At 52.8% G+C, this 13,093-nt stretch overlaps 1 protein-coding gene across 1 annotated transcript; it reads left to right on the top strand.

The window, feature by feature from the left end:
- The first annotated feature begins 333 nt into the window (after window positions 1–333).
- On the top strand, window positions 334–11,603 carry PRIM1 (DNA primase subunit 1). The gene is made up of 12 exons (XM_058861066.1): window positions 334–472; window positions 1,156–1,313; window positions 1,523–1,629; window positions 1,709–1,782; window positions 1,920–2,056; window positions 2,914–2,972; window positions 3,042–3,151; window positions 6,525–6,758; window positions 9,318–9,387; window positions 9,464–9,549; window positions 10,611–10,709; window positions 11,389–11,603. Exons 1-12 carry the CDS (start codon window positions 370–372, stop codon window positions 11,406–11,408), a joined length of 1,257 nt encoding a protein of 418 aa, XP_058717049.1. The 5' UTR covers window positions 334–369; the 3' UTR covers window positions 11,409–11,603.
- The last annotated feature ends 1,490 nt before the right edge of the window (window positions 11,604–13,093 follow it).

Genomic DNA, 13,093 nt, shown 5'->3' on the forward strand with positions numbered 1-13,093 from the left:
ACCCCCTCGGATCCCGGCACATCCCCGGACCTCAGCACCCCGCCACCCTCCCGCATCCGGAGACCTCCCCGGTCCCGGGACCCCTCGGATCTCCGCGCTCCAGGACCACCCCACGACCCCAGACCCCGGGACCTTGCGGACCCCGGGGCATCCCCTCTCCTCCTTCCCGGGACCGCTGCGGTGCTTCGCTCTCCTCCCACTCCCCCCGAGCTGCGCATCCCCGCCCCCCGGTGCCCCCCGGTGCCCTCCGTGCCCCGGGGCTCGGGGCCGGACTACATCTCCCGGCGGCCCCCGGGCCTCCTCCGCCGCCTCCGCCGCTTCCCACCGCCTCCGCCGCTTCCCGCCGCCTCCCGCCGCTCCGCTCCCGCCATGGCGCGGTTCGAGCCGGCGGCGCTGCCCGAGCTGCTCCCGGTCTTCTACCGGCGGCTCTTCCCGCACGGCCCCTACGGCCGCTGGCTCAGCTACGGCGGCGGTGAGCGGGGAACCGGTACCGAGCGGGGAACCGGTACCGGGCGGGGAACCGGTACCGAGCGGGGAACCGGTTCCGGGCGGGGAACCGGTACCGAGCGGGGAACCGATACCGGGCGGGGAACTGGTACCGGGCGGGGGCACCGATACCGGGCCTAGGGGGTTCCGCCGGGGACCGTGATACCGGATGGGGGCATCGATACCGAACTGGGGCGCCGACACCGGGCCGAGGGTGTAGCCGGGGACACCATCGGGGGCACCGATACCGGGCCGGGAGAACCGTCCGGGTCACGATGCTGGAGGAGAGGCACCGATAGTGGCTGGGGGAGCCGCATCGATACCGGGCTGGGGGCATCGATACCGGGCTGGGGGCATCGATACCGGGCTGGGGGCATCGATACCGGGCGGGGGGCATCGATACCGGGCTGGGGGCATCGATACCGGGCTGGGGGCATCAATACCGGGCGGGGGGCATCGATACCGGGCGGGGGGCATCGATACCGGGCGGGAACACCGCGATCCCGTGTCCCGGAGCACTTTGGGGTACCGGGGCCGGCGGTGGGTGGATGCTCTGACCGGGACACCGGGAGGAGCAGGAAGTGGAGTCTGGGGGTGACCGTAATGGGGGGATTTTGGGGGATTAGGCATTGATCCCCCCTCATTCCCGACCCTCCTGCGTCCCTGCAGTGGTGAAGAACTACTTCCAGCTGCGGGAATTCTCCTTCACCCTGCGGGATGATGTGTACCTGCGGTTCCAGTCCTTCGGCAGCCCCCAGGAGCTGGAGCGGGAGCTGCAGAAGATCAACCCCTACAAGATCGACATCGGGGCCGTCTATTCCCACCGGGTGAGTCCCGGCCACCGTGACCGGGGGTCCACAGGGGTCCCTGGCCACGCTGAGCGCATCCCATCCCATCCCATCCCATCCCATCCCATCCCATCCCATCCCATCCCATCCCATCCCATCCCATCCCATCCCATCCCATCCCATCCCATCCCATCCCATCCCATGGATCCCATCCCATCCCATCCCATCCCATCCCATCCCTCGTGCAGCCCAACCAGCACAACACGGTGCACCTGGGAGCCTTCCAGCCGCAGGAGAAGGAGCTGGTCTTTGACATCGACATGACAGATTACGATGACGTCCGGACGTGCTGCAGGTTCTTGGGGGGGCTCTGGGCTGGGAGGGAGGTTTGGGGGTGTGGGGTGTCCACCTGACCCCCCTCACTCTGCCCCCAGCTCGGCCGATATCTGCTCCAAGTGCTGGACGCTGATGACCATCGCCGTCCGCATCATTGACCGCGCGCTCGTGGGTGAGACGCGCTCGGCCCCACGGCGATGCCCAGACCCAGGACAGGCAGATTTGTGGCACCATCATCTTTGGATGGTCGCCACAGCCTGTCCCCACATGGCCCCTGTGCCCCTCAAAACCCATCTGTGCCCCCCGCAGAGGACCTGGGCGTGCGGCACCGCCTGTGGGTGTACTCGGGCCGGAGGGGTGTGCACTGCTGGGTGTGCGACGATGCGGTGAGGAAATGGTCCCCGGCACTGCGGGCGGCTGCTGTGGAGTACCTGAGCCTGGTGAAGGTGGGTGCAAGGTGGGCCAGGAACCCCCTGCCCGCCCCTGACCCTGTGGAAAAGTGAGTTTACGGAGCTTTGGGCACTCCTGAGCCTGGAGGAGGTGGGTTTAGGGGGCTAAGCACCCCCTGCCCCTGGTAAAAGTGGTTTTGTGGGGGTCTGGGCACCCTGTGGCACTGGTGAGGGTGGGTTTGTGGGGGTCTGGGCACTCCTCACCCTGGAGTAGGTGGGATTTTGGGGCTTTGGGCACTCCTGACCCTGATGAGAGTGGGTTTGTAGAGGTCTGGGCACTCCCTGCCCCTGGAGTAGGTGGGTTTAAGGGGCTTTGAGCACCCCCACACCCTGATAAAGGTGGGTTTATGGGACTTTGGGCACTCCTCACCCTGGAGTAGGTGGGATTTTGGGGGTCTGGGCACTCCTGACCGTGGAGTAGGTGGGTTTAGGGGGCTTTGGGCACCCTCAACACCCTGATAAAGGTGGGTTTATGGGACTTTGGGCATTCCTCACCCTGGAGTAGGTGGGTTTTGGGGGGTCTGGGCACTCCTTACCCTGGAGTAGGTGGGATTTTGGGGGTCTGGGCACTCCTCACCCTGGAGTAGGTGGGATTTTGGGGGTCTGGGCACTGCTAACCCTGGAGTAGGTGGGTTTTTGGGGGTCTGGGCACTCCTTACCCTGGAGTAGGTGGGATTTTGGGGGTCTGGGCACTCCTAACCCTGGAGTAGGTGGGATTTTGGGGGTCTGGGCACTCCTCACCCTGGAGTAGGTGGGATTTTGGGGGTCTGGGCACTCCTCACCCTGGAGTAGGTGGGTTTAGGGAGCCAAGCACCCCCTCCCCACCCCCCAGACTGACCACCACTATCCCCCAGGGCGGTGCGGACACCGTGAAGAAGGTGAACCTCTCCCACCCCGTCCACCCCTTCATCAGGTGGGTGAGGACCCTTGTGCCCATCCCCGTGGGCACTGTCAGGGGCTGAGCCCACCCTGCTCCCCGCAGGCGCTCGGTTGGCGTGGTGGAGAAATACTTCGAGGAGTACGCGCTGCTGGGGCAGGACATCCTGGGCAGCCCCGAGAAATGGGACAAGGTGCTGGCACTCATCCCGGAGGATATCCTTCCTTCCCGGAGCTGGGGAGGGAGGGAGGGCACGCAAGGGGTTAAAATGGGGTTAAAACGTGGGGTTAAATGGGGTTAAAATTAAAACATGGGGTTAAAACATGGGGTTAAATGGGGTTAAACCATGGGGTTAAATGGGGTTAAAATGGGGTTAAAATATGGGGTTAAATGGGGTTAAAATTAAAACATGGGGTTAAAACATGGGGTTAAATGGGGTTAAAATATGGGGTTAAATGGGGTTAAAATATGGGGTTAAATGGGGTTAAATGGGGTTAAACCATGGGGTTAAAATGGGGTTAAAACATGGGGTTAAATGGGGTTAAACCATGGGGTAAAATATGGGGTTAAATAGGGTTAAAACATGGGGTTAAAATGGGGTTAAAATGGGGTAAAAACATGGGGTTAAATGGGGTTAAAATGGGGTTAAAACATGGGGTTAAAATGGGGTTAAAATTAAAACATGGGGTTAAAATGGGGTTAAAACATGGGGTTAAATGGGGTTAAACCATGGGGTTAAAATGGGGTTAAAATTAAAGCATGGGGTTAAAATGGGGTTAAAACACGGGGTTAAAAAGAGGGTAAAACTTGGGGTTAAAATGGGGTTAAAACATGGAGTTAAAACAGGGTTAAAATGGGGTTAAACCATGGGGTTAAAATGGGGTTAAAATATGGGGTTAAATGGGGTTAAAATGGGGTTAAAATGTGGGGTTAAATGGGGTTAAAATGGGGTTAAACCATGGGGTTAAAATGGGGTTAAAACATGGGGTTAAATGGGGTTAAAATGGGGTTAAAACATGGGGTTAAAATGGGGTTAAAACATGGGGTTAAATGGGGTTAAAATGGGGTTAAACCATGGGGTTAAAATGGGGTTAAAACATGGGGTTAAATGGGGTTAAAACGGGGTAAAAACATGGAGTTAAAACAGGATTAAAATGGGGTTAAAACATGGGGTTAAAAAGGGGGTAAAATATGGGGTTAAATAGGGTTAAAACATGGGGTTAAATGGGGTTAAAATGGGGTTAAAACATGGGGTTAAATGGGGTTAAACCATGGGGTTAAAATGGGGTTAAAATTAAAGCATGGGGTTAAAATGGGGTTAAAACACGGGGTTAAAAAGAGGGTAAAACTTGGGGTTAAAATGGGGTTAAAACATGGAGTTAAAACAGGGTTAAAATGGGGTTAAAACATGGGGTTAAAAAGGGGGTAAAATATGGGATTAAATGGGGTTAAAACATGGGGTTAAATGGGGTTAAAATGGGGTTAAAATATGGGGCTAAAATGGGGTTAAATGGGGTTAAAACATGGGGTTAAAATGGGGTTAAAACATGGGGTTAAATGGGGTTAAAACATGGGGTTAAAAAGAGGGTAAAACTTGGGGTTAAAACATGGGGTTAAAATGGGGTTAAAACGGGGTAAAAACATGGAGTTAAAACAGGGTTAAAATGGGGTTAAAACATGGGGTTAAATGGGGTTAAAACATGGGGTTAAAAAGGGGGTAAAATATGGGGTTAAATAGGGTTAAAACATGGGGTTAAATGGGGTTAAATGGGGTTAAAATGGGGTTAAAATGGGGTTAAAATGGGGTTAAAACATGGGGTTAAAATGAGGGTAAAACTTGGGGTTAAATAGGGCTAAAACATAAAGTAAAACATGGGGTTAAATGGGGTTAAAATTAAAACATGGGGTTAAAATGGGGTTAAAATATGGGGTTAAAATGGGGTGAAAATGGGGTTAAAACATGGGGTTAAATGGGTTTAAAACATAAAGTAAAACATGGGGTTAAATGTGGTTAAAACATGGGGTTAAAATGGGGTTAAAACATGGGGTTAAATGGGGTTAAACCATGGGGTTAAAATGGGGTTAAAATTAAAGCATGGGGTTAAAACACAGGGTTAAAACATGGGGCTAAAATTAAAACATGGAATTAAAAATAAAACATGGGGTTAAAACTAAAATACGGGGTTAAAACATGGGGTTAAAATAGGGTTAAAATTAAAGCATGGGGTTAAAACATGGGGTTAAATGGGGTTAAAACATGGGGTTAAATGGGGTTAAAACATAAAGTAAAACATGGGGTTAAAACATGGGGTTAAAATTAAAACATGGAATTAAAAATAAAACATGGGGTTAAAATGGGGTTAAAACATGGGGTCAGTGGGGTCCTGAGGTGTAAATGAGGTCCTGGAAAAGTAAAGAGGGTTGTCGGCATAAATGGGGTCCTGGAAGGGTAAATGGGGTCCTGGAAGTGTAAATGGGGTCCTGGAAGGGTAAATGGGATCCTGGAAAGGATAAATGGGGCCCTGGAAGGGTAAATAGGTTATTGGAAAGGGTAGATGCACTCCTAGAAGGGTAAATGGGGTCCTGGAAGGGTAAATGGGATCCTGGAAAGGTAAATGCACTCCTAGAAGGGTAAATGTGGTCCTGGAAGGGTAAATGGGATCCTGGAAGGGTAAATGAGATCTTGGAAGAGTAAATGGGGTCCTGGAAAGGATAAATGGGGCCCTGGAAGGGTAAATAGGTTATTGGAAAGGGTAAATGCACTCCTAGAAGGGTAAATGGGGTCCTGGAAGCATAAATGGGATCCTGGAAAGGTAAATGCACTCCTAGAAGGGTAAATGGGGTCCTGGAAGTGTAAATGGGATCCTGGAAGGGTAAATGGGATCGTGGAAGAGTAAATGGGATCCTGGAAAGGATAAATAGGGTCCTGGAAGGGTAAATGGGATCTTGGAAGAGTAAATGAGATCCTGGAAAGGATAAATGGGGTCCTGGAAGGGTAAATAGGTTCTTGGAAAGGGTAAATGCACTCCTAGAAGGGTAAATGGGGTCCTGGAAGGGTAAATGGGATCCTGGAAAGGTAAATGCACTCCTAGAAGGGTAAATGGGGTCCTGGAAGTGTAAATGGAATCCTGGAAAGGGTAAATGGGGTTCTGGAAGTGTAAATGGGATCCTGGAAGGGTAAATGGGATCTTGGAAGAGTAAATGGGATCCTGGAAAGGATAAATGGGGTCCTGGAAAGGTAAATGCACTCCTAGAAGGGTAAATGGGGTCCTGGAAGTGTAAATGGGATCCTGGAAAGGTAAATGCACTCCTAGAAGGGTAAATGTGGTCCTGGAAGTGTAAATGGGATCCTGGAAGGGTAAATGGGATCTTTTAAGAGTAAATGGGATCCTGGAAAGGATAAATGGGGTCCTGGAAGGGTAAATAGGTTCTTGGAAAGGGTAAATGCACTCATAGAAGGGTAAATGGGATCCTGGAAGGGTAAATGGGATCCTGGAAGAGTAAATGAGATCCTGGAAAGGTAAATGAGGTCCTGGAACAATAAAACACGGGGAAGAGTCTGGGATGAGCCTTGACCCTGGCCAGCACAGCACCGGGAGCCGCTGCAGGCCGAGTTCCCCAGGAAGAAGGACTCGGTGCAGCGCTGGGAGCTGCTGCGGGCGCGGCTGGAGCGGCTGCGGGGCGGCCGGGCCGCGGCCATGGGGCCCAGCTACGCCGACTGGGAGGTGATGCTGCAATTCTGCTTCCCCCGCCTCGACATCAACGTCAGCAAAGGCCTCGGCCACCTCCTCAAGAGCCCCTTCAGCGTCCACCCCAAAACAGGTGAGAGCCTGGAGAGCCTCCTGGAACTAAAGGAATAAAGGAGGGATTTGTTAAAAAAGGCTGTCAAAGGATGCACCTTGGGCAGTGCGAGAGAGCCTGGGGTTTTCACGTTTTGATAAGTTTTGGTGCGTTTCTAAATTCAAAATTCTATTTGAGTATTGGGGTGAATGGTGTAATTACAGCTCCAGGTTTTGGAGTCACGTCCTCCCAGTCTGCTCTCCTCAATTTCATTTTTATTTGCTGATGCTGTGTGTGAAGCTGAGTTATGCACCAGTGCAGGGGCAGAGAATTTCCAGAATCTGGAAAATGTGAAAGGCAAAAGTGAGGGCAAAATCTGGAAAATATGAAAGCCAAAGGAGGACAGAATCTGGAAAATGAAAGGCAAAACTGAGGGCAAAATCCAGAAAATATAAAAGCCAGAACTGAGGGTAAAATCTGGAAAATATAAAAGCCAGAACTGAGGGTAAAATCCAGAAAATATAAAAGCCAAAACTGAGGGCAAAATCTGGAAAATGTGAAAGGCAAAACTGAGGGCAAAATCTGGAAAATGTGAAAGGCAAAATGGAGGGCAAAATCTGGAAAATATAAAAGCCAAAACTGAGGGCAGAATCTGAAAAACTTAAAAATCAAAACTGAGTGCAGAATCTGGAAAATGTGAAAGCCAAAACAGAGCAGAATCTGGAAAATATAAAAGCCAAAACAGAGCAGAATCTGGAAAATATAAAAGCCAAAGCAGGACAGAATGTGGAAAATGAAAGGCAGAACTGAGGGCAAAATCTGGAAAATATAAAAGCCAAAACAGGGCAGAATCTGGAAAATGTGAAAGCCAAAACTGAGGGCAGAATCTGGAAAATATAAAAGCCAAAACAGGGCAGAATCTGGAAAATGTGAAAGCCAAAACTGAGGGCAAAATCTGAAAAATATAAAAGCCAAAACAGGGCAGAATCTGGAAAATGTGAAAGGCAAAACTGAGGATAAAATCCAGAAAATATAAAAGCCAGAACTGAGGGTAAAATCTGGAAAATATAAAAGCCAAAACTGAGGGCAGAATCTGGAAAATGTGAAAGCCAAAACTGAGGGAAAAATCTGGAAAATACGAAAGCCAAAACAGGGCAGAATCTGGAAAATATAAAAGCCAAAACTGAGGGCAAAATCCAGAAAATGTGAAAGCCAAAACTGAGGGAAAAATCTGGAAAATGTGAAAGCCAAAACAGGACAGAATCTGGAAAATGAAAGGCAGAACTGAGGGCAAAATCTGGAAAATATAAAAGCCAAAACTGAGGGCAGAATCTGAAAAATATAAAAGCCAAAACTGAGTGCAGAATCTGGAAAATGTGAAAGCCAAAAATGAGGGTAAAATCTGAAAAATATGAAAGCAAAAACTGAGGGCAAAATCCAGAAAATATAAAAGCCAGAACTGAGGGCAGAATCTGGAAAATGTGAAAGCCAAAACTGAGGGCAGAATCTGGAAAATATAAAAGCCAAAACAGGGCAAAATCTGGAAAATGAAAGCCAAAACTGAGGGCAAAATCTGGAAAATGAAAGCCAAAACTGAGGGCAGAATCTGGAAAATATAAAAGCCAAAACTGAGTGCAGAATCTGGAAAATGTGAAAGCCAAAACTGAGGGCAGAATATGGAACACGTGAAAGGCAAAACTGAGGGCAAATTCCAGAAAATATGAAAGCCAAAACTGAGGGCAGAATCTGAAACACGTGAAAGGCAAAACAGGGCAAAATCTGGAAAATGTGAAAGCCAAAATGGAGGGCAAAATCTGTAAAATATAAAAGCCAGAACTGAGGGCAGAATCTGTAAAATATAAAAGCCAAAACTGAGTGCGAAATCTGGAAAATATAAAAGCAAAAACTGAGGGCAAAATCCAGAAAATATAAAAGCCAAAACTGAGGGCAGAATCTGGAAAATGTGAAAGCCAAAAATGAGGGCAGAATCTGAAAAATATAAAAGCCAAAACTGAGGGCAGAATCTGTAAAATATAAAAGCCGAAACTGAGGGCAAAATCTGGAAAATGAAAGCCAAAACTGAGGGCAGAATCTGGAAAATATAAAAGCCAAAACTGAGGGCAGAATCTGGAAAATGTGAAAGCCAAAACTGAGGGCAAAATCTGGAAAATACGAAAGCCAAAACAGGGCAGAATCTGGAAAATATAAAAGCCAAAAGTGAGGGCAAAATCCAGAAAATGTGAAAGTCAAAACTGAGGGCAGAATCTGGAAAATGTGAAAGCCAAAACTGAGGGAAAAATCTGGAAAATGTGAAAGCCAAAACTGAGGGAAAAATCTGGAAAATGTGAAAGCCAAAAGTGAGGGAAAAATCTGGAAAATGTGAAAGCCAAAACTGAGGGAAAAATCTGGAAAATGTGAAAGCCAAAACAGGGCAGAATCTGGAAAATGAAAGGCAGAACTGAGGGCAGAATCTGTAAAATATAAAAGCCAAAACTGAGGGCAGAATCTGGAAAATGAAAGCCAAAACTGAGTGCAAAATGTGTAAAATATAAAAGGCAGGAGTGAGGGCCCAGGCTGGGCAGTGACCCCGCTCTGTCGCAGGTCGCATTTCGGTGCCGCTGGACCTGCAGAGACTGGAGCAGTTTGACCCCTTTGCCGTCCCCACCATCACGTACGTGAGCTGGCAGCACCGGGGAGGGGTCCTGGGGGTCCCAGAGCCCCCCCAGAACATCCCCTGTGTCCGGCAGATCCCTGTGCCAGGAGCTGGACACGGCCGGCAGCGACGGGGAGCAGGAGGAGGTCGGGGAGACGGAGCCGAAACGGCGAGCGAGGGGTGAGAGGGGCAGGGGTTTGGGGGAAAAGGATGGGGTTTGGGGGAAAAGGATGGGGTTTGGGGTAAAAGGATGGGGTTTGGGGTAAAGGGATGGGGTTTGGGGGAAAAGGATGGGGTTTGGGGTAAAGGGATGGGGTTTGGGGGAAAAGGATGGGGTTTGGGGTAAAGGGATGGGGTTTGGGTTAAAGGGATGGGGTTTGGGGTAAAAGGATGGGGTTTGGGGTAAAAGGATAAGGTTTGGGATAAAGGGATGGGGTTTGGGGTAAAAGGATGGGGTTTGGGGGAAAAGGATGGGGTTTGGGGTAAAGGGATGGGATTAGGGGTCAGGGATGGGGTTTTGGATAAATGGATGGGGTTTGGGGTAAAAGGATGGGGTTTGGGGTAAAAGGATGGGGTTTGGGGTAGATGGATGGGATTAGGGGTCAGGGATGGGGTTTGGGGTAAAGGGATGGGGTTTGGGGGAAAAGGATGGGGTTTGGGGTAAAGGGATGGGGTTTGGGGTAAAGGGATGGGGTTTGGGGTAAAAGGATGGGGTTTGGGGTAAAAGGATGGGGTTTGGGGTCAGGGATGGGGTTTGGGGTAAAGGGATGGGGTTTGGGGTCAGGGATGGGGTTTGGGGTAAAAGGATAAGGTTTGGGGTAAATGGATGGGGTTTGGGGTCAGGGATGGGGTTTGGGGTCAGGGATGGGGTTTTGGATAAATGGATGGGGTTTGGGATAAATGGAAGGGGTTTGGGGTAGATGGATGGGATTAGGGGTCAGGGATGGTGTTTGGGGTAAAAGGATGGGGTTTGGGGTCAGGGATGGGGTTTGGGGTAAAGGGATGGGATTAGGGGTCAGGGATGGGGTTTGGGGTCAGGGATGGGGTTTGGGATCAAGGGATGAGTTTGCGGTCAGGGCCAGGGTTTGGGGTTCAAGGCTGTGGTTTTGGAGTTTAGGGTTTGGGTTTGGGGGGTTAGGATCAGGGCTTGGGGTGTCAGGGTTGGGGTCTGGAGCTCAGGGTTGGAGTTTTGGGGTCCCCAGCACCCACTCCTGCTCCTGCCCACTCCCCAAATCCTCCAGACTATAGGAAGACAAGCCTGGCCCCTTACGTGAGGGTCTTCGAGCAGTTCGTGGAGGGGATGGAAAGCGCCCGGCGGGGAGAGCGGATCCGTCGGAGCGGTGAGTGCCCCCAAAAAGGACCCCAAGTGGGGCCTTCTGGCTCTGATAACGGATTTAGGGGTCTCCTGTTGGATTTGGGGGTCTTTAGTTGAATTTTGGGGGTCTGGCCCGTTGGATTTGGGGTCTGTCCTTTTGGATTTGGGGGTCTTTCATTGAATTTTGGGGGTCTCCCATTGGATTTGGGGGTCTCCCATTGGATTTGGGGTCTGTCCTTTTGGATTTGAGGGTCTTTCATTGAATTTTGGGGGTCTCCCATTGGATTTGGGGTCTGTCCTTTTGGATTTGGGGGGTCTTTCATTGAATTTTGGGTTGGATTTGGGGGTCTCCCATTGGATTTGGGGTCTGTCCTTTTGGATTTGGGAGTCTTTTATTGAATTTTGGGGGTCTTCCCTGTTGGATTTGGGGGTCTCCCATTGGATTTGGAGTCTGTCCTTTTGGATTTGGGAGTCTTTTATTGAATTTTGGGGGTCTTCCCTGTTGGATTTGGGGTCTGTCCTTTTGGATTTGGGGGTCTTTCATTGAATTTTGGGGGTCTGCACTGTTGGATTTGGGGGTCTCCCATTGGATTTGGGGTCTGTCCCACTGGATCTGGGACCACGAGGAGGGAGATGAGTGATGGCTGTTGCTGTGACAGCTTCCCTTTGTCTGGAAAAAAACTTCCCATTTCTCCTCTTTTCAGATCTGCAAGGAGATTTCTGAGGCCTTGACGCTGAGGGATCCACTGCCAGTGTCACGTCTTGTCATTGTCACCTCTGCTGGCCATGGGGGTCCCAGTGCCTGAGAGCAGCCAAACCTCACAGCCTGCCTCCCCCTTCCCCAGTTTTTGTACTTTTTGTACTGTTTTCTACGCAAATACTATTAAATGTTTCTGGTCACCCGTGTGCTGTGGCCGGGATGGGCTGAGGGGGGTGAGGGTCCCCTCCCTGTGGGGAGGAGCTGGGGAAAGGGGTCCTTGCTGTGTGGTGTGGGGTCACTGCCCTGGACACTGTCATGACCCCCTAACCCTGCCTGGATCCCTGTCCTGACCCCCTGACCCTGCCTGGACCCCTGTCCTGACCCCCTAACCCTGCCCTGACCCCCTAACCCTGCCTGGACCCCCTAACCCTGCCTGGACCCCTGCCCTGACCCCCTAACCCTGCCCTGACCCCCTGACCCTGCCCTGACCCCCTGACCCTGCCTGGACCCCTGCCCTGACCCCCTAACCCTGCCCTGACCCCCTGCCCTGACCCCCTAACCCTGCCTGGACCCCTGTCCTGACCCCCTAACCCTGCCCTGACCCCCTGTCCTGACCCCCTAACCCTGCCTGGACCCCTGCCCTGACCCCCTGACCCTGCCTGGACCCCCTAATCCTGACCTGACCCCCTGACCCTGCCTGGACCCCTGCCCTGACCCCCTAACCCTGCCTGGACCCCTGTCCTGACCCCCTAACCCTGCCTGACCCCCTGCCCTGACCCCCTGACCCTGCCTGGACCCCTGCCCTGACCCCTTAACCCTGCCTGGACCCCTGTCCTGACCCCCTAACCTTGCCCTGACCCCCTTACCCTGCCCTGACCCCCTGACCCTGCCCTGACCCCCTAACCCTGCCCTGACCCCCTAACCCTGCCTGGACCCCCTAACCCTGCCTGGACCCCTGCCCTGACCCCTGCCCTGACCCCCTAACCCTGCCTGGACCCCCTAATCCTGACCTGACCCCCTGACCCTGCCTGGACCCCCTAATCCTGACCTGACCCCCTGACCCTGCCCTGACCCCCTAACCCTGCCTGGACCCCCTGCCCTGACCCCCTGCCCCTGCCTGGACCCCCTAACCCTGCCTGGACCCCTGTCCTGACCCCCTAACCCTGCCCTGACCCCCTGCCCTGACCCCCTAACCCTGCCCTGACCCCCTGACCTGACCCCCTAACCCTGCCCTGACCCCCTGACCCTGCCTGGACCCCTGCCCTGACCTCCTAACCCTGCCCTGACCCCCTGACCCTGCCTGGACCCCCTAACCCTGCCCTGGACCCCTGCCCTGACCCCCTAACCCTGCCCTGACCCCCTGCCCTGACCCCCTAACCCTGCCTGGACCCCCTGACCCTGCCTGGACCCCTGCCCTGACCCCCTGCCCTGACCCCCTAACCCTGCCCTGGACCCCTGCCCTGACCCCCTGACCCTGCCTGGGCCCCTGCCCTGACCCCCTGACCCTGCCCTGACCCCCTAACCCTGCCCTGGACCCCCTGACCCTGCCTGGACCCCCTAACCCTGCCCTGACCCCCTAATCCTGCCCTGTCCCTCTGACCCTGCCCTGACCCTCTGACCCTGCCTGGACCCCCTGCCCTGGACCCCCTGCCCTGACCCCCTAACCCTGCCCTGACCCCCTGCCCTGACCCCCTAACCCTGCCTGGACC

The sequence above is a fragment of the Poecile atricapillus genome, chromosome 35, assembly GCF_030490865.1.
Source record: "Poecile atricapillus isolate bPoeAtr1 chromosome 35, bPoeAtr1.hap1, whole genome shotgun sequence".
Lineage (NCBI taxonomy): Eukaryota > Metazoa > Chordata > Aves > Passeriformes > Paridae > Poecile > Poecile atricapillus.

Coding starts and splice junctions, on each gene's coding strand:
- PRIM1 (XM_058861066.1), top strand. CDS start 370: ATGGCGCGGTTCGAGCCGGCGGCGCTGCCCGAGCTGCTCCCGGTCTTC. Junction 473..1,155: donor CTGGCTCAGCTACGGCGGCG/GTGAGCGGGGAA, acceptor GCGTCCCTGCAG/TGGTGAAGAACTACTTCCAG. Junction 1,630..1,708: donor GACGTCCGGACGTGCTGCAG/GTTCTTGGGGGG, acceptor CTCTGCCCCCAG/CTCGGCCGATATCTGCTCCA.